The sequence below is a fragment of the Convolutriloba macropyga genome, chromosome 2, assembly GCF_964194025.1.
Source record: "Convolutriloba macropyga chromosome 2, txConMacr16.3, whole genome shotgun sequence".
NCBI classification, from domain to species: Eukaryota; Metazoa; Xenacoelomorpha; order Acoela; family Convolutidae; genus Convolutriloba; species Convolutriloba macropyga.
In genome coordinates, this window is record NC_134469.1 from 49912485 (window position 1) to 49932551 (window position 20067).

At 36.9% G+C, this 20067-nt stretch overlaps 2 protein-coding genes across 3 annotated transcripts in view; one reads left to right on the forward strand and one right to left on the reverse strand.

Annotated features, from left to right (window-relative positions):
- Positions 1–1737, forward strand: part of LOC142358736 (fermitin family homolog 2-like) — a 184877-nt gene extending 183140 nt beyond the window's left edge. Inside the window, exon 16 of one of the 2 annotated variants that reach the window (XM_075410281.1) lies at positions 1027–1737. The gene's annotated coding sequence lies outside the window, so the exon portion shown is untranslated. The remainder of the gene's footprint in view (positions 1–1026) is intronic. The other variant, XM_075410282.1, reaches the window with a different exon arrangement.
- A 6010-nt stretch (positions 1738–7747) lies between these two features.
- LOC142335330 (aromatic-L-amino-acid decarboxylase-like) overlaps positions 7748–20067 on the reverse strand; it is a 90226-nt gene continuing 77906 nt past the window's right edge. Inside the window, exons 3-10 of the mRNA XM_075383780.1 lie at positions 16398–16519; positions 15403–15544; positions 14824–15057; positions 10009–10223; positions 9500–9775; positions 8867–9096; positions 8408–8508; positions 7748–8112 (exon numbers count right to left, since the gene is read on the reverse strand). Of these exons, the coding sequence (XP_075239895.1) occupies positions 7954–8112; positions 8408–8508; positions 8867–9096; positions 9500–9775; positions 10009–10223; positions 14824–15057; positions 15403–15544; positions 16398–16519 (1479 nt within the window). The 3' untranslated portion in view covers positions 7748–7953. The remainder of the gene's footprint in view (positions 8113–8407; positions 8509–8866; positions 9097–9499; positions 9776–10008; positions 10224–14823; positions 15058–15402; positions 15545–16397; positions 16520–20067) is intronic.

Consider the following 20067-nt stretch of genomic DNA (forward strand, 5'->3'; position numbering starts at 1 on the left):
ACCCCCCCCCCAGTCCACCCTCCGCAAGCTGGGGGTTTGGACCCACTTCTCGTCCAACCCTACAAATCACCCCCAATCAGTTGACCTCCTCTCCCAATGCTTGCATCTCTGAGCCCCAGTTGGGTACTACCGAAGCCAATCGCTCGCCGGTCCTTTGAGAGCAGTTACCCGACGTTAGTCGATTATGTTTTTAATAGCCGCCGTCAGCCTCTGAACGGATGTTATTTAGGTGTTTAAAATTCGAATTTCAATTGTATTGGGGCACTGTCTTTTTTAAGATCTGTTCACACATTTTCATGATATTTGAAGTCCAATTGGAGTGATTATTTTGGTCACATAGAAACAGGAAGCGAGTGCTTTCGCGGCGTGATTTTGTTTCGATCTTATTTTAGAATGAGAAAATGGCGTCTGAGGAAAAATTTGCTTTCTTGCTAGTGGTTTTTTGTACACTTGCGGCATTTTGACATTAATTTTTACTGTTTTTTTCAAAATTTTGGATCTGATTTTTTTCTAGATGGTTGTCCTAATCCAAACATTGTCCATTCTAGTTTTTTTTTTAATTTAGTCAATGAAAATTCTTTGAGTTGTATGTCAGTGCTTGTCACCTCACTCATTGTTTCAACTGAATGGATTTTAAATTCCTTCACGCATTTTATTGCTCAATGTAATAACGGTCAAAGTCAAAAGGAGCAAAATCAAAATAAACAGGATAAATCGATAGAGTTCGGTCATGAAGTCATAGTGCATTAGGTTATCAAAGTTCATTAGAGCGACTTCTATCTGACATTAATATTAAGCTTAATAGCTCCCAATTTATGAGCGGAATTAAATATGGTTTTCAAACTTGAATTTTTTCCGAACTCTTCTTTTTTTGTTTTAATCCCGATGTGCGTCAACGACGGATATTTTCCGGTGATCTGCCGGCTATGTTACAGTGTGGCATTTGCGTGATGTTTAATTACATGTAGTCATATGTATCATTGCACCCCTTAACCTGCTTAGAATGATTAATTTTGTCTGTTTCAGTGTACGATAATCCCTGAACTACTGATGTTCACAGGTTCATAAAACGATGAAGAGGGGAGAAGTTGTGGTGCCGTTACTCTTCGGAGAAGAACTTAGTTGAATTGTTGAAAATGTTTCTCTTTCTGGATATCATGTCTATCGGGCACTTTTTCTGTCGCTTTCTTCCTTGATACCTGCAAAGAGCTGATTGAATATGAGTTTTGATACACATAATTTGAAGTTTTCTTGTAGAGGTGTAATTGCGAATGCTGTTGTTTCGAGTGTTGTGTTTGGTTGAGATTGAAGAGACTAACAAAGAATTGCTGCCTCTATTCCTATTATCAACTAACCCCTGTTATCATTGTTATAACATACGGAGAATTTTACACAGATCTAATGTTAATATTAGACCTTAATATTGATCTTGCTTGCTGCTGTATGTGCTTGATTATATCTTTGGTTGTCTTTAAACTTTTGTAAAATTACATGGAGCGCGCAGAGGATATGATATTGACTTGAAGCACAAGGAGTATGATTAAGTTGAAATATTATTCTTCAAGCACTGATGAGGGTTCGAATTATGTAGAATGCTAGCCGTGGTTTTTATACTTGATGCATCAATGTAAATTGTTATTTTTATATAAAGTTTTTTATTGCGAAAATTTAATGACGAGTGAATCTTAGATCATCATCATATTTCATTCTAATTTAATTAAATTCTTTTGGACATTATCGTTTTGCAAAAACATGGGTAACTAAATTGATCGTAAAAAAATTTTGGTAGTAAAATTGCAAAAAGTTAACGCTGTATTAGGGGATTTCTGAAAAGATAATAAATTACTGTTGAAGATTCGTTGACAGTCTAGCGGTACCGCAAATTAGAGATTATTAGGTCAACCTCCGACCATCAATGAACTGCTTCTGGGATGAGCAGTGTTGTATGTACATATATAGTTAAAGTCAGAGCCAGAAAATGACCTATATTGAGTGACGCCAGATAAATGCGGAGCTGAGAGCTCAATATTCCTTAATCCAGATTCGAAATTTGGATCTGAGAAGCAGGTGTCCAGTTACAAAGAGCTTGCTTTTGGAATAATTTGTTCTTGCTCGAAGTTTGTAGCAATTATATTAGTCTTGTCGGTCTTTTTATGCGATTTTTCGCTTGACCGATTTTTCGTCTGACGCATTTGACTTTTCGTCCTCGAAAACGGGATAAACAGGTAGCGCCCAGCCTTTGAGCTCTGTTTCAGCTCAAACTGTTTTGGAGACATATACTTATGGTATGAAGAGCGGATCTTAGAGGTTGAAAACCCCTCGACTGTTAACCCCCCGCCACCATTGCCCCCACCCCCACCCCTAGCGCTGTTGCACCACCAACCCACCCCACCCTATCAGCCCTCAGTTCACCCCCCCCCCCCCCATTTCTAGGTACTGACGACAACCGCTCGCCAAAGACGCTTTTTGCACAATTTTTTCAGGCGTTTTGAAAATTTTTAATGTTTTTTTGATTTTTATTAGCCCTGCGTGTCAAGGAACCTACTCTAGGTATTGAGGAGTCGAGTCCCGCGAGCCTCAAGTCTCCTTAAAACCATCTTTCGGGACTCGACTCCTCAAAGAGCTAGACCCCAGATGGTCTTAGCACCGATGCTCTGGTCTTCATGACTTGGAATTCATTCCTCTAAAGGTCTGATGACTAAAAACCTGAGGCTTCGGCCAAAGGGGAGGTGCACTCTAGGTATAAATAATAGGCTACTGCATGGTTTCTAGTGGTAATGGAATGGTTCAACATTTTAACATCACGAATTTTTTCAAATTTTTTTATATTTATTTTTCCTTATTCAGGTCTTTCCAGAACCAGGGGCCAGAAAACCTCCCAAGGGGTTTGATAATAAGTTACTGACATAATAGTTTTCCAAGTTTGTTAATGTTAACATTTTTAGCAATTTTTATGATAAAACTTGCTTTTTTCAATTTTTTTGAAAATTTTTGTTTTAAGTTTTTGTCACCCTCAAGAGCCAAGGAACTTCCTCTTGGGTTTAAAAATAGGTTACTTTATAAGTTCTAGATGTAATGGAATGTCTTGAAAGATTTTAACATCACGCTTTTTCGCATTTTTTTTTTAAATTATTACCCGATTTTTTGTTGGGCATAGATTAATTTAAAGCTTTATAAAATCACAAGTTTTAGCAATTTTTTCTTTTTTATAAAACTTGAATTTTTTAAGTCTGTTGAATTTTTTTTTGTCATTTTAAGGTTTCTCTAGCCTCAATGGACACGAAACTTCCTAGGGTTTGATAATATGTTACTGCATAGGTTATAGATGTAACGGAATGTTTTTTAATTAACATCCCGAACTCAAGCAAATTTTAAAAATAATTAAATGTTTTTAAATGCATTTTTTAAATGCATTTTTTCATGTTTTTAAATTTTATCCGTCACCGGGGGCCTGGGACCTCCTCCAAAGTTTAATAATAAGCTGCTGCAAAGTATCTAGAGTTAATGGAATTGTAATCAATATATTTTGACTCCAGTTTTGGTAATTTTTCGATAAAATTTAAAATTTCAAATTTATCGGAAAAATTTTATGTTCCAATGTATGGATCTTTATGAGCCAGTGAAACTATTTCATTCTTGAAACAGGGATACTGGATAGTCTCTTGAGACAATTAAATGGTTCTTAAGATAATCCTATCTTGAATTTTAGCGAAACCTGTTAAAATTTGTAACTTTCCAAATTTTTTAAATTTTTTTGTCCTTTTCTGATTTTAACGACCATTACTAGCTAACGAAACTTTTTAAGTCTTGGAGATGGGTTTCTTGACAGAACTTTCGAAACAAAAAATGGTTTTGAACTTTTTTTACTGTTAAGATGAAATCTTTGGTTTTTAATTTTGCGTTTTCAGTTTTTTATATTTGTTTCCTAACAAGGCTAGAAAACTAGAAATTGGAAAATATTACTATTTCTGTCGGTTCGTGTTTCTTTCCTTCTCTTTCTTGTTCACGTTTTATTTCTCTCTCTCTCTCTCTCTTTGTTGATGCCGCGCTTAAGCTACTTTTATGTGGCGTAATATCATCATCTCTGATCCTCATTCACAATGAGTTATTGTGGATTGTTTTTTATCATAGATGACTTAACAGGTACTTTTTAGGAAATGATTGTTAATTGCTCTCAAAAATATTTTTGTAGAAAATATTTTAACCCTGTTTGTCTGTTTTATGCAATTTTTTGCTTGGCCGATTTTTCGTCTGACCCATTTGACTTTAGTCTTCTGAAATGGGGATAAAGAGGTAACGCCCATTTTGCATAAAGTTCTCTTAGAGCCGTTCAGCCCACTAATCTTCAAGTATTCGATTAACAGAAAGTGTGTTGGAGACTTATACTCGTGGTGTGAAGGGCGGTTCTTAGAAATTGATCCCACACCCCCACCCACCCCCGCCCCCACATCAGTCCCCCCCAATCCACTTTTGCACCCCAGCTGCGGTGCACCCCTGCTGCGCTCTCCTTACGCCCAATCAATCTAAAGCTAGCCACACTAAACCGTGGCTAGCTACTGGTGAAGCCAACCGCTCGCCGGTCGTTTGAGAGCAATTCGCCCGACGTTAGTCGGTTATGTTTATTAATTGCTCTCAAACGAATTTGGTCTTTTTTTTAGTGCGATTTTTTGTCTGACCCATTTGACTTTTCGTCCTCCAAAACGGGATAAAGAGGTAGCGCACAGCGGGCATTAAGTTATCTTAGAGCCTTTCAGCTCACTAGTCTCCCAATATGTCATTCACAAACTGTTTTGGAGACTTATACTTATGGTGTGAAGGGTTCTTAGAAGTTGACCCCCTCCCCGTGCAGCCAAATTCCCCTCCAACCGTTCTCCCCCCATCAGCCGAGCCCACCCCCCGCTGCGCTCACCTCGCACCCCTTCAATTAAGCTGAAGCGAGCCTCGCTAAAAGTCGTTTGACAGCAATTCGCCCGACGTTAATTGGTTATGTTATTAGTCCTGTTGGTCTTTTACGACTCAGAGAGGAGTATTGGGCTTCTAAAGGTTTTTTTTAAGCTGAACTCATGGTTTGAGGTTATACTTTTGTTTTCCAACATTGACTTCCTTTTTTGAAAACAAAAGACTTTAAAAAGTAGCTTAGTTTGTATAGTATAGTAGTTAAGAACTGATGGTAATATTCAAGGCTAAAAAGTAATTTGGAGAATTCTTGATCTCATAAGTACTTTCAACATATTTAAACTACCCCTCCCCGCAACTATCCCCCTCCACTACACACACACACCTACCACCTACACCAACCTCAGCCTCACCCCCCCCCCTTAAACACACACACACACACACACTTAAACCCCCCCCCCCCACCTACCAACCCATATGTGTCACTGAAAATTGTTTTTATTATTGCTTTTATATTTCTGTATAATTTTTTCGTTGCTTTTTGTTGCTCATTTATTTTTTTCATACTTCTGAAATAGGTAGGGTTAGATAAAGCTTTTTATCCCAGAGCCTTTCAGCTCACTAGTATCATTGTATGTGATTCACAGAAAATGTTTTGGAGACTTGTACGTATGGTGTGAAAGGCGAATCTTAGAGGTTGACCCCAACCCCCCCCCTCACAACTCCCAACCACCCCTCTCACCGATGTACCCCCTACCCCTCCCCAGCGCCCCATGCGTTCATCTCAGACCCCTTCAATTAAGCTAGCTTCACTGTAGCCAGCTACTGACGAAGCTCGACGGTCCTTTGAGAGCAATTCGCTCCGACGTTAGTGTGTTATGTTTAACTTTGTGGTCCTCAAAAATGGGATTATCAGGTAGCGTTCGGAGGTCTTTAGTGTGCCGAGCAGCTCTCTTAGAGCCTTACTAATAGTCATTTTCAGGCGACATTTTCAGGATGTGCAGGGGCGGTTCTTAGTCAAACCCCCCTCCCCGACACCCACTGTCCACCCTCCTGCAACCTGGCGACTTGTACCCTTCTCTCGTCCAGCTCTCCCACAAACCTACCCCACTTTCATTGCTTGACCCCCACACTCCGCTACGTTTCTTTAAAACAAAGTTTTGGTAGATTAATGAGGCAAACAGTCAATAACAACGCTTAGAAAGTAACAAAGAAACAAAAATGGGTCCCTAATATTCTTGAAGAGAATGGATTGGATTGGCCTAGAAGCATTAAAAATTTATATTGAAAGCAAAAAAGCTTTCCAAAAAAACTTACGACATTGACAACAACTTTTGTGTACTTCAAAAACTACATCAAAAACCAACAGAAACGGTGTTCATGCCTTGCGCAAGACCACTCTAAAATGCAAGCGACGTTGATTAAAGAGGTAGTTAAAAAACACCAAAACTGAACTTCAAACCGTTTTTTGGCTTTCGCAGCACATTTAGCAATTTTGGACGGCTAAAGACAAGTTAAGTAGACTAATGCAACTGAATGTCCCATGGCTTTGACTGATTATCTCGTTTTGAATGGTAAACGTCAACGAGGAAAACGTCAACACACATCATCCAATGTTTTAAGTTTTTTAGAAATCACGCAACTTTAGGTGAAAATCCATTATGCAGCATTCATGAAATCGACGCCTAAAAATCCTTTTCCAGGTGAAACAAGTGAACGAAATACTCTCACATAAGGAGAAGAAAAAGTTCGAGACGTTCATGTAAACAATGAGTTCAAATTCAAATAATTTGACTAATTAGAGTGATTTTATTTTCCGGCTATGATACTAGGGTGGACAATTTTTTCCGAAGGAAAACAAAATTTTATCAAAATTGTGCAAAATTATGAAAATTTCGTCATTCTGGTTCTGAATCTCCATTTACGCATTTTTTTTTGAAAAATTGCGATAACTTTTTGAAAATTAAACTATAAACCGACAAACGTTGGATGAATTGCTTTCGAACGTGAGAAGGGGAGGTTTAACTTTAGAGTGTGGCTTGGAAGTTTTTTAAAACTCAGAGTTTCAAACCGGAGACCTCCAGGATAGCAGTCAGACATCTTAACCCCTAAGCTACAACGGCTTTGAAAAATCAACCGCTAATAATCGCGCTTAAATTAGCCACAATTCCACAATTTTCATCTCGGAATAAGAGCAATGGAAATCACTCAATATGAAGACGTGAAAAAGTAATCGGAGAAGTCACAGAATGTTCTAGAATAAAAGTGCAAAAGCGGTCAAGCAATGATTTTGCATATAATTAAGAATAATACGTCTACAATAATTGCTTCGAACTTAGTTCGAGAGCAATTAATCACTTGGAACCGGAGATTACTTATGTTGTAATACATTTAGGAAATAGTGTATTAGAAGAAGCTCAATTCTTCAGATTATTTGTAAATGATTGTCACATTTTTAGGTATCGGAATCGCCGGCATATGTTTGTATACTTAAGCAATAAATTTTTCATGGGAGATTTTGCATGTGAATTGCCCATACATCACTAGAAATCTGTATGAGAATTCTACAAACTGTCTTATAGACGTTTAGAAGGCTAAAGGTGTAATGACTCATTACTAGACAACTTCTTTAAACTCAAATATTTGATTTTTTTTAAAGAATTTTTTGGTACCACAGTGTATTATTAGTTTTTGTGTAAAAAGTAGAATATGTGCTTGGGGGGTTAGACTTTATACGTCCACTAAGTTATTGGAGGAGAAATTAGGACAAAAAACATGTCGAATATTTGGTAAGCATAAACTTTATTTGATCCGCAAATAGTTGTTCTTGGAAATCTTAATGAAAGATGCATGACGGTGAACCTTAATTTTTGAGTACCTTTGCCCAATTGTTTGCACTTTTGATACAAATTTTGTTGATTCTAATTTAAAGCAATACAACTGAGTCACTGGGAGGACTGTTACTGCAGAAGATTTCACTGTTTCTTTACTATGAGGTTGTAGACGAGAAAGTTGTAGTGGTCTGTGCTGTGATCGTTTTAACAATGGAGAGTTAGATCACCACAGGTGAAGACTCTGAGTTTGACGAAGTTTCTTGGTTCTCCCCCTGAATGGGCCGATCATGAGCTCTGAGACGGGGCAGAATGGGGCGCCCTCTTCAATTATGACTGTGTCTGTACCCAGGTCAAGGGGTTTCAGATTCAGTCGCTTCATCGCCTAAAAGATAAAGACAAGAGTACTGACAGAACACGTCAAAAGTTGTAAAGTCATGCGAAATTTATTAGAGCTCTAAATCCGTAAGCTTTCCAGAAAATGCGGAAAGAAACAATTAAGTGGCCTCAATTGAAGGTTGGCTGGCAGAAGAGAGAGTCGTGTAAATTTACGCTATCATATTTGTATAGTTAGACTACTTAGGTACCTGTATAAATGTAGCATATTCCGTTATTTCATGACACTATTTTGAGAAGCACTGAAGGCTACGTTCTTTTTCGGAATTGAGTGACTAACAGACCTTTGAGTCGACAACCTCCCCATTGGGTCCAGGCTGTTCCAACAGATGCTCATCGTCTAACTCACTCGGGTGCAGAATTTGGTCTGCGAACTGCTGGATCACTATACAAAAACAGCCACTGTCAACCAAGATTTTGACCTATTTCCTTTTCCCCGGTAGATTATGATGACTACCTGTAATTGCTATTTTAACACCAAAATGGTATATCGAAGTTGTAACGAAAGTTTTCACCTCATCTTAGACAATAAAAACCATGATCAAAATAAGAACACGCATTACTTTGTTAAGGGTGAAAGATATTTTGAAGTCACTCACTGCACCGCACAACTAATTTTTGTCAATTTATTTTCTCGGACTCGAAATGCAGTTCAGCATGACGCCTCACATCAAAATCAGTTTATGAACATTCTTGGAAAAATGTTAACTTCTCTCTTTCGATCCTTTAAAAGCGTCACTGACCTTTCCATGCGTAAGTGATGTCAGCTTCGTTAGCATGTTCTGCGCAGAGTGCGAAGCGAATCATGTACTTCCCGTTGAGGGAGCTGGGCACCATGTGGAGTCTGCCACTCTCGTTGATGTTCTGGAGCAACACCTCGCAGAATCTGTTGGGTCCAATCATGCGGAAGCAGACCAGACCCATCACCACCTTGTTCATTAGCTCAAATCGACTGTCTTGTTTCATCAGATGTCTAGAATAGCAACTTTGACAAAAACTTGCTGCTGATATGATTGACAAGAAAATTGATCAATTTGGATGGATACTATTTTAATTTTTAACGCAGCAGCATAAAAGGACCTCGAAATATGGCAGCATTGCTGTCAAATTGAGGAGTTCAGCCCTAATAGACGGCTGAGCAAATTATTTTCAGTGGTTTTCAGAAAAACCTTGAGGAGTATTTCAGCTCATCTATCAGGCAACCTTGAATAGGAAATCAAATACAATTGGATATCGGAGATATCGATTTAAATTGTAAACAAACAATCTTTTAAATAGTTGAGACAAATCGACTCTCTGAATTCGAGAGCTCCTAGCAAGATTGCCCTTGAACAAATATGCACTCCACTAACTCTATGTTGCTGATGAGTACTTACTCGAATTTCTTAGCGAGTTTGCAGTGACGCCGGATGTAGTTGCGCAGAGCCTCCACCCCGTATGAACGAATGACAAACCAGAGCTTGAGAGAGCGGAATCGGCGGCTGAGGGGGATGCCCCAGTGTCTGTAGTCTATACAGGATCCAGTGTTTTTGTGTTGGAGGTAGAGTGGGTCTACATTGAAAGCACTCTTGATGCTGTTCGAATCTTTCACCCACATGCAGGAGCAGTCGAAGTTCACCAACATCCACTTGTTTGGGTTGATGTTGAAGGAACTAATTCAACAAAAACATCTCCCTCCTACATCTTGATGTGCATGTACAAAAGTATACACAAACTCACCGGCTAGCATAATTGTATATACGCACAGAACCATGGTTTTGATCTCACTGTAAGGGGAACTAAACTTTTTTGAAAACCACCCAGATGTGTTTAGTTACGCGTTATGTTTAGAGCTTCTCATAACGCTTCTATGATAATATCATTTGTGTATGCCATAAAAAAGTACCTCGCATGTTCGATTCCATCCAGTAGATGTCTGAACTCTGGGCAGATCATTGCGTTGCCAGCATATGCGCCGTCGACATGCAGCCACAGCTGTTCCTTGTGACAGATGAGACCCAGTTCTTCAACATTGTCGAATGCACAGGAGGCAGTTGTGCCCAGAGTGGCACCCACGAATATGGGAATGAGACCAACCTCCCTGTCACGCTCAATCGCATTCTGCAGATGACAACAAGTGCCGCATTGATTGATAACATCAAAAATATACTTGTATAAAGTGATCACCCAACAACCGCAGAGCATTTTTTGAGCTACAGTCTCACAAAAAAATCCAAAACTCCGTTCTATAGCTGCGATTTTGAAATCAGCCTGAAATAATTAGTTTGTGATATCTACCATTGGTTCAAACAGTTCGTGGCTTTTGACAATTTTGAACTTTTTCATTTGAGCGGATTTCAGTTACGAAATTCTTTACTCACAATTTTGGGCAGGCGTAGTACCCATTTAATAAAGTTATCTTTGATCTCGATTAAAAATGTGTGCATTACTAGAAGACGCCCTTACCTTAAATTAATACTGAGCTAATTTGTGGAATTTAGCAGCATAAAAGTTTGCATGTAAAATTTCAAAGAACATTTAGTAGAATTGTACTTCCGTCGCCATATTCCACTCTGTAATGCCCTTTTACATGTATAAAGATACGTTTTGTGGAAAGAAGTGAAATGGACCAAATGGTCCGATTTATTTGGTAGGGGCGCTGACTCGTAAATGTCTATGTAGTGTTCGCAATGTCTTTACTTCAATATAACACCGACAGAAAAACGAAAGCTTGTATATCGGCTCTTTTCTTCTTTCTGCCCCCTTCCATTTTCACCCCCTCATACATATTTGTTCCGACCCCCACTTTAGTGGGGAGGGAGGAACTATATACTCAACTGGGTTTTTTTTGTCAATATTGGCCGATCGATATAATCATCGTAGAGAGTTGTGAGTGGTATCTTTAGAAAGCCAGTCAAGCGTAGAATGAGGAATTAAATTTTTTTTTCATTTTTCACTTTTTATAGGGAGTTATTGAGGTTTAAAATTTTGTGAATAACTGCTGTTTTTATTCTCATTCTCAGTACTTTTGACCAAACTTTTGTCAATTTTGCTTAAAAAAATGAAAAAAAAGTTTACTGTACTGCTTTTTATTTCATGTCTAAAGATAAAAGAGGGTTGATGAGTTGTTCGAGCCGAGTTTTTGGCTCGAATTTATGCTAAATTTTTCAAAAATCAGACTTTTTTCGAGAAAAATAGGAACACATTTGCTTTTTTTTAGCCCACTTGATTTAATTTTGCTGGAAGTAGACACCTAAAAACTGCGGTCGAAATCTTACTCAGCTCCGAAAGGAGCTAGTTGTATTCCCGCTGGCTTTACGAGTCTTCTGGATCAGAATTTTGCAACTTTTTTGCAAATTTAAACTCGATAATTACAAAGAAAAGCATTATTTATTTTTTGACAAACTGAAAATTTTGTTTAAAAACTGATCTATTTCGCAATCATTTGAACAATTGAATGTTTTGTTAGACACACAGCAATATCTGGGCTTATCTTGATTTTACTCTCGATCCTTAAGATAAAAATTTTTTAGATTTAAATGGGGCGCGACTCTTTCTTCAAAGCTTTTCTGCTATGTAAATTTTTTATGTAAATTACTAACAAGAATCTCAAATCAAGGGCTCAATTATTGTCAGATACTATTTGCAAAAAAGATGTCCAGCGAAATTATAATATGGTATAAGAGTTAAGCTCATGGTTTTTATGGCTTTGACGAATTGTTTTCGAAAAAATTTTATAGAGTTCTTATGACTTTGAATATATTTATCTTAAGGAAAGATCGATGAATTTTTGAACTTTGCCACTATTTTATCCCATTTCTCTCAACTTCGGGCGAAACAAGCAAAAATACAAATTACGTGTGAGTAATACATTATTGTTGGAAACGGTTTTATATTCAGTTTATGTTTTGCTTGTTTTGATACTACGCGTTTTCAAATAATTTTTTTTTCATTTTCCTTTTTGAGCATAATTGCTTTTTTTATGAGTCCATTTCGTTTCCTTGTCAAATTATCACATTGTTGGCAAATCTAATTGAAAGAAAGCATAGTAGGAAATTTGAACAGCGTTAGAAATTTGCGTATCTGTATATATTAATTGCTTTCGTTGACTAGTTTTCGCTTTTTGGGCTGAGACCAAGTTATCTCCCAAAATTTTGTGAATTTTTTGTTGTTTTTCATTGCTTGTCTTCCCTTTTGTTGTTGTTTGCCATATACTTGATAACGATATGTCTCAATTGCTTCCCCGGGACTTATAATTCTACCTAGATAAGTTTATAGCTGTTCGTTTTAATGACTTTCATATTAAAATTTTTACAACAGTTTTTTTCAACTGTCTCTGTTTGCTTTCAATTTGGTCTCGATGTAACCCAATCTCAATGATTTTGAGTCTCAATTACGTTTGATGATTCATCCACTTACAATGCGCTTGGTTATAAGTTGTGACTGATTGCTTCGACCATTTATTTTCAAAAAAAAGTTTTCGAGATTTATATACTGTTCAATTTTCGGGTTTCTTTTTGTTGCCGTGTCTACGTTGTCCTTTTAAAGGGAAGGCTAGTTGACGTTATGAGGAGGAGAAAAAGATAATTTACAGTTCTTGCCGGTAACATCTTATAAGTATAGTGCCTTGAATAGTGTGATGTCGTAAAATTGTTTGAAGTTTTGGCTTCTTTTTTTGTTTGTTATGTATTTGTTATTTTGTGGGTTCGTGGCGCGGTCTCATTATTAACAAGCCCAATTGGTTTCTTGAGGTGTTCCATATTTATCCATCGATTTTTGTTGAAATCTTAAACCTGTTATGATTTTTGGAAATATTTGTTTCCAATGCAAATTTGGGTTTTTGAGCTTTGTCATTTTCTAAGATAGTTTTTTGGTCGAATTGTAGTTCAGTCTTTGTAACCACCATTCACAACCCGTTTGCAGTGAGCTATAAATTAACCCTTGTAACACTTTTAGCTTCAAAGTTTTCCTCGGCTTTTTTACTACTTTTACTACGAGACTTCATAAAATTTTTTTGAGATTTTTTTTATATTTGTACATTTTAGAGGATTTTTGTTTTGTTTTTGGTTTAAAACAATAATGGTAATTCCCACTGACTTTAAAATTTTGCGCAATTGAAGATTGGATTCTGGTATGTCTCAATTGCTTCCTATGGAGATAAAAATGAAATTTTCAGTGATTTCAGGTGATATCTAATGACATTAATAACTGTGAAGTTAATTGTTTTCAAAAATAGAAACGTATTTTTTTAAATTTGCACCTCCTTGCTATTTTTTTTGCCTTTTTGTTGACCTGTTAACCAGCTGCATTGGGAACTGGTCCCATTTTTTTTCTAATGAGGTATAGGTTAAACTGTTTTGTTTAGATTTTATCTGAAGCGAATTTAATTTTGTTATTTTTTTTTACTGTAGACATCAAGTTGTGCTCGTAAATAATGTTTTTTTTTATTTTTAACGGTTTTTTTAGTAGTTCTATTATCAGAAACTCTCATTGGCCCTCTAGCGTGGCATTATTATATTCCATTGGTTGTTTATTGAACGATATGTATGTTTTTGATCTCTTCATCATTTGGTAGCCAATTAAGTTAAGAAGGTGGATGAGCGGGGTCGGAACATTGTGCGTACGCATATTGCCGAGCCTCCTTGTATAATATATTGTTTGCATTTCATACACATTATACTGATGCAGGAAAATTTTGAAATTAATGCAGGTACGTAATCCCTTTTGCATATAATGTGTTCTCCGGAGGAATATAGCGTGATTTTATAGTTTTGGGGGACAACAAATTTGTTACAATTCTGGGGGAGTGGAGGGGCAAAAACAGAAAAAAAAACCGCCTAGCCAAATGGTTTCGAAAGCGTTTAAAAAGCCATGAATCGAGTAGGCAGCAAACTGCAGCCGCAAAACTTTTGTTAATTTCCAAAAAAAACTTATATTGGCAGGTGAAAGGGGCTCACTTTTTGTTTGTGCTTCATTTTGGTGTATAGGTATTTTATTAACTTTATCTAATTGATTGATTGAGCGCGAATTTGATTTGAAAAGGATTAATATTTCTCGTTTGTGACTTTAAATTCGCTTTTGGATTACCGGTGCAATTTTCGTTTGGATTTATGGACTCGCTTTTGATTTGTGAACTCCCTTCTAAAATCTCTGATTCATAAAATTAGTACAAATTAAGCGAAGTCTACAAGGGTAAATAAAAACGCGTGTATTATTATATAAAGTGGAGTTAGCTGACTTTTTCCTGAAACGGGAACTAAAAAGCACTCCAAATTTTGTAAATTTTTATCTATGCTTACGTCTAATACCAGAACAGAATCAGATCGGCTAAAATTGTTTTCAAAGATTGTCATGGTTATATATTAATTGGAATATACTCCCCGTGATTAATAATTCGGTTTTGATTCTTGGCCATTGTGTGGTCAGTTAAAAATAGGAAAAGCTTAATTGCTGAAGAGAACCAATAGTTAATTCAAACTGAAGTCCCAGATCGAAAGTCGATATGTCCAGACCAAAATGAACGCATAAGTGGGCACAAGGGCGCGTCGTGCATTCAAAATTACACATTCTGGAAACATCAATGAACACACGAAAGTCAGTGAAATAGACAATTTTGATCTCTTAGGAGCGGAACAGGCCTTTCTGCCTTTATCGCTCATTTTTAGGGGCAGCAGAAAAATCAAGGGGTAGCCTATGGAGAGGTTGCGGAACTTTGGTTTACCTTGAGGGTGTCTCCTCTGAGAGAGAAATCGGAGTCAGTTGGGAGCTGTCTGATCTGGACAGATGCAATCATGGATGCCTTCTCCATACTAGAATGAGCCTGCTTGGAACAGTAGGCAACCATCTTTGACAAGAACTCTCCATCCTCACTGCACGGGTTCTCCTCCCTCAACTCCTTCAGACAGTTGGACCTGGCTGAGAGAAGTGCGACCAGGATACAGTCACTCGCTGAACCCTACAATGCATAGATCAAGTAGTCCATACATCACTTGAAACACTCAAACAGTCGAGACATCGCCAATATTACAGTTTATCAGATGGCCAATCAGGCGTCCGAAACCGTCTGTAATCTTTAATTAGAATGAGAGAAACTTTGAAGGATGATGAAAATACACTATGGGGGCCTTTACTATGCAGGCCTAGCTTGTTTACAATGGGCGCCTAACTTTTCTTGGTATATTTTGTAAGTAAATTTAATTGATTGTTTCACAGTTTTTGCAGTTGCTTCAATAGCCATAGACAATGTAATGAGGGTGATGTTATATCGTAATAATTAAAATGTGTGTACGTATTCGCTCACCTGCAGTACTCCGCCACCCTTACCCCCTGACTCGGAGAAGAGGAAATCCTTTGGCAGCTGTAGCATTCTACCCATCCAGTCCAGCATCACTGTCTCCAGCTCAGTGCACGCCGGGCTAGAAGCCCACGAGAAGCCCACACACCTCAAAGCAATTACCAGGATCAAGGATCTCAGCTGCAGCAGGTATTAAACTTGGATCTATAGATCATTAGAAGGTACAGCAGTCATATAATCAGGGCACGCACGCATTTTATCACAATCCGTATTTTATCTTAAGCCTAGATGTAATTTTTACGTGACTCTGGTTACTTGAATTCACTGATAACTATTGGCGTTTATCGAGAACCGCGTACCGGTTCGAGTTATTAAGACAAAATTTGAAGTGACTTCTGCAGTGTCACATAACCATGCTTAAAACACGAAAAGCGCTCGTTTTAAAATGACGAAAATCAACGAAATTTAATTTCTGACTAAGTAGCAACTTCTGGCACTGCAGACTTTCGGCATTTTAAAATGTGCACGTGAATTTTTTAACGTAACTTATGTAGAAATCAGATCTCTAACGAATACTTTAATATTATTCTTGGCTGACAGAACTCAGGCAAAAGTTTGATCAGAGGCTAAAGTTATAACAATGTTTTTAAGTCGAACAAATTTTGATGATGAGCAAGTGTATTTCAGTTTACGTACTCCATTCACTCAAAAAATGAGATCTCAAGTGATCTGATTTTTTACAATCGCAACCATGGTCCGATCATGCCTCTGGCTTAACAATGACCTGATCAGAATCTCAGTCGAGCAATGGTAGGCTCAGAAACTAATTCAGTCCAGGGTCTGGCGCAAGAAAATGTCTGGAATAAGGTGTGACCAGAGTAAGTCGTCTCGAAAATCAATCGATCAGAGGTAGCTTAAGTCGTGACCTTCAGCTTGGCTTCAATAAGATGCTGTTGCTAAGTAAAAGAGGTCAAATTTGATATGTCTTTGTATAAACTCACCCCAATCCATCACCCAGCATGTCTGCCATGATGGAGGGGAAACTGTTGCCAGCAGGGAAGTATGCGTGGAACCCAGGATGCTGCCAGTGTACCATGCCAGGCATTATTACACGCTCAATATCCTACAGAGCAACAACAACGCAAGCACTCAATCTTTTATAAAGCTGTTCTTTTGTCGGATATATTCTGTCTCCTCCCCACAGCGTTTTTATGCCCCCGATTTAAAAATTATAAATTGTTATGTCAGAAATTAGCACGTGCGCCTGGGGGGGGGGGGGGGGGGTGCGTAAAATATATATGCCCACTAAGCTTGGCGGAATAGACGGAATAGATCCCTATTGCCTTTGTGACAATGAGGCTTATTACACTCAGGTGAATAATAGTTGGAATATTTTTTTCTCAAACAAAACTAAGGGCAAGAGTGAGGCGAGGCTGGGTTGAAGCGAGGCATTATAAGTAGTTCTCCAACTGTTTTAGACTACCTAGATACAAGGTTCATCAGACTGTAACAAAAATTGCATAGCTCTAATGATACTCTAATTACGTCGCCGTCCTTTGAGAGAAGTGCTCAAAGAAGGGTTAAAAAGAAAGGAAATTTTCACATCGATATTTGTTACTTTAGTTGAGATTACATTTCTTTACTATGTAAATTTTGACACTTTGTGGATGATTTCGGTAATTTCGGTGTTTAGTTTGGCTTTTCGGTTTTGCTGCTTCAAAATTCTTTAAAAGAGAAATAGGAGTAGATCTGTAAAAGTATGAACTTGCCTATAAATTTTGTTAACGTTCCAGTTTTTATACGAAATTTTATATCAAAATCAATAGTGATTTTTGAGCTGTTAAATTTCTTATTTCTCAAACGATTTACTTAGTATACGGTTTACGTGCAGATACTTACGTACTATAGATACTTAAATGACGGGGTTAAATAGCGGGACCGCATGTATAAACTGCGAATTCAATATCTGGCTCTCTTTTCAGCAAACAGTTTACAGTTGAAAATAGTTCGATGAAATTGTGAATTAAGGTGTTTAATTTAAACAGCAGTAATTATGAACCGAGTGAAAATGGACAGAGTTTTTATAATGAGCGAAGTAGTTCTTAAATTGGAAATTTACCACGGAAAAATCTAAGTTAACGACTATCACAATTAGAGACATGCAGCTTCTTGAGATTTGAGCGACTGCTCAGAAAAGTGGAGTATAATTTTTTACTGAAGTTATAAGGGACCATATCGTTTTGGTAGTGGAGCTTGAAACTTTCTTTCATACTTATGGACACCTTGCCCTTAATTTTCTTTTGGATAGAGGTAATAGTGTCGACAGTGCTATCAGTAATATTTTCTTGGTATTGTCAAGGTGATTCGGTATTATCAAAACATGATGGTTTTCCGAGATTGTGTTTGTGTTCCTAGAACGGTAATTATTTAGTACCGCTTAATTATTTTCTCGCGCGTAGAGGACTTCGATTGAGTCTAGTTTGTGCTTCTTAGTTCTCAACCTGAAAGCACAAAACTATCTTGCTCTTTGTACTGAGTGTAATGCATTTCACTACATCAAGAAGAAATTTCACATTTCACGACGTATGTTTTTATGTAGTCCAGTGCTAGAAACGCAAACAGATATTAATTGCTGTTTAGTCTTATTTAGTCCTGAATGCATTAATTAATCTTGATCTGATGTTTATAACTCAACTATCCAAATATTGATTTTGTGAGCTAGATTTTCCTCAGGAGAATTATAATTTTTTATGAATTTTTGAAAAATTTAAAAGATTTTAAAAATTTTTTACATATGCTGACACTCAATTTATGACTATCTTTCTAATTCATTAAAACTTGCTCATCCTCTGATTCATTTCCTGTTATTCATAACAAAGATCTTATATAAACGAAAACGAATGGTTGCGCAGAGCAGTTTTCCCTCAATTTGTCATTTGAAATGTAATTCCATTTCCAACTCAAAAAAAGAACGGTACACCAATCAATTTGTGTGTGCAAAAATAACCAGGTCTCTAACTTTTACGCAGAGTGTTTTTTCAAACAAACATAACAGAGCAACCTTGGCATTAGCATTATAACCTCAGTTGAATGAACAAAATTCTTTAAAAATCCATAAAGCGTGAAATTGAAAACTTGTGAAGAGGAATTGCTTATTAGCAATTGCTTCTTATCAGGAATTGCTTCTTATTAGAAGAGGAGTTATTATGCATGATAGCGTGAACAAAATACAAATTTTTTTAAAAACATGTGGAAATCCGAATTATGTTTAGTTCGTTTTTTCAACAAGAAAGTTCTCTTTGTTTTCCCAAGAAAGATTGGAAATTACTAACGGCAACAGATTTTGGAAATTTTGAATTTGAAATTACTTCAGGTGTCATTAGAGTACAAATAAATCTTGTATGAAGGTGGTCTAAACGAACACCCGTGGTTATTTGTGGTTATTTTGAAATTGTAAAAGTTGTTCACAGGCAACCCAAAAACTTTCGTTTCAGTATATTGGTTGTACTCTGACCAGTGTTTTTGATAAAGCTGCTCATCTTTTCACAAGAAAAGAGGACGAAAATTTAAACAAAGATTTTCTATTGAACTTAGAGATACAAAAATAAAACCAAGAAAATAACAATGAAAACGACTGCCAGTCACGCTTCAAAGGCTCAAAATACCTCTCCTTTAACTTGAACACATTGTTTCTGCAATTGATCTATTGCGTCATGAAATTTTAGGACCTCATAATGTTAGCTGAAAAACTCAACGAGCTTGTTCCAAATGGGTACATTTAAGCGACCGAAAATTTAATGAATGTTTGTAAACGCTATACCTGTTGACAAATTCGTTCCAAATAATCTAAGCAGATTTCATATTTTTTAATGAAATAATCAACAATAAAACACTTAAGATCTGCGAAATTTTTGAAATCAAAAACGATGTCACAATAACGCGGCTTGGCGATAAAAATATTTTCTCACCCGAAAAATTAGCAATAAAAAATTTCAAAATGTTGTTTTCCACTCTTGTAGTCACTCGTGTGACTATTAAACAAACATTTTTCAAATTGCTGCATCGGTTTGATCCATTTCATCTGTCATTCTCCTTATCTGATAGCTTGTTTAGTTAAAATAGATAGTTTTTGAACATATAATATCTTTTCATAGTTTTTAGCCCGGTTTGAGTTTGATTCACAATTTGGAGGAGTTCCTATGTGGTTGTATAATTTTTATGCTCTCCATAGTTAAAAGTTATTTTTCAGAAACAACATATAGCTACGCTTGTTTTGATTTCAATATCTGAAGTCATAGATTTTAATAAAGGAAGGCAAAATGTTTTTAACGCTGTATAAATGTACTAAATTCGATTAATATTTTTTTTCAAATTTAAAGTTTACTAGCAGGCCCGTAAAGTCTTTTGCATACTATGCGTATCATCTTCAATGCATTAAATCATAAAAAAATCAAATCATTGCAATGAACAGAATTTATGAACACCCTATATATCTCCTAAAGGGTATTGACTATGTTCAGACAAAAAGTAGCACAGCCGACAAATCTTATTTTGCATATAATTCTTGGATCATTGATTAAAAATGCATCAGCACTGGGCAATGACAGAGCTTTTTTTTGCGTCAACTTTTCGTTCATCTACATATTTGCTAAATAAGCAGCTTTTCAGTCA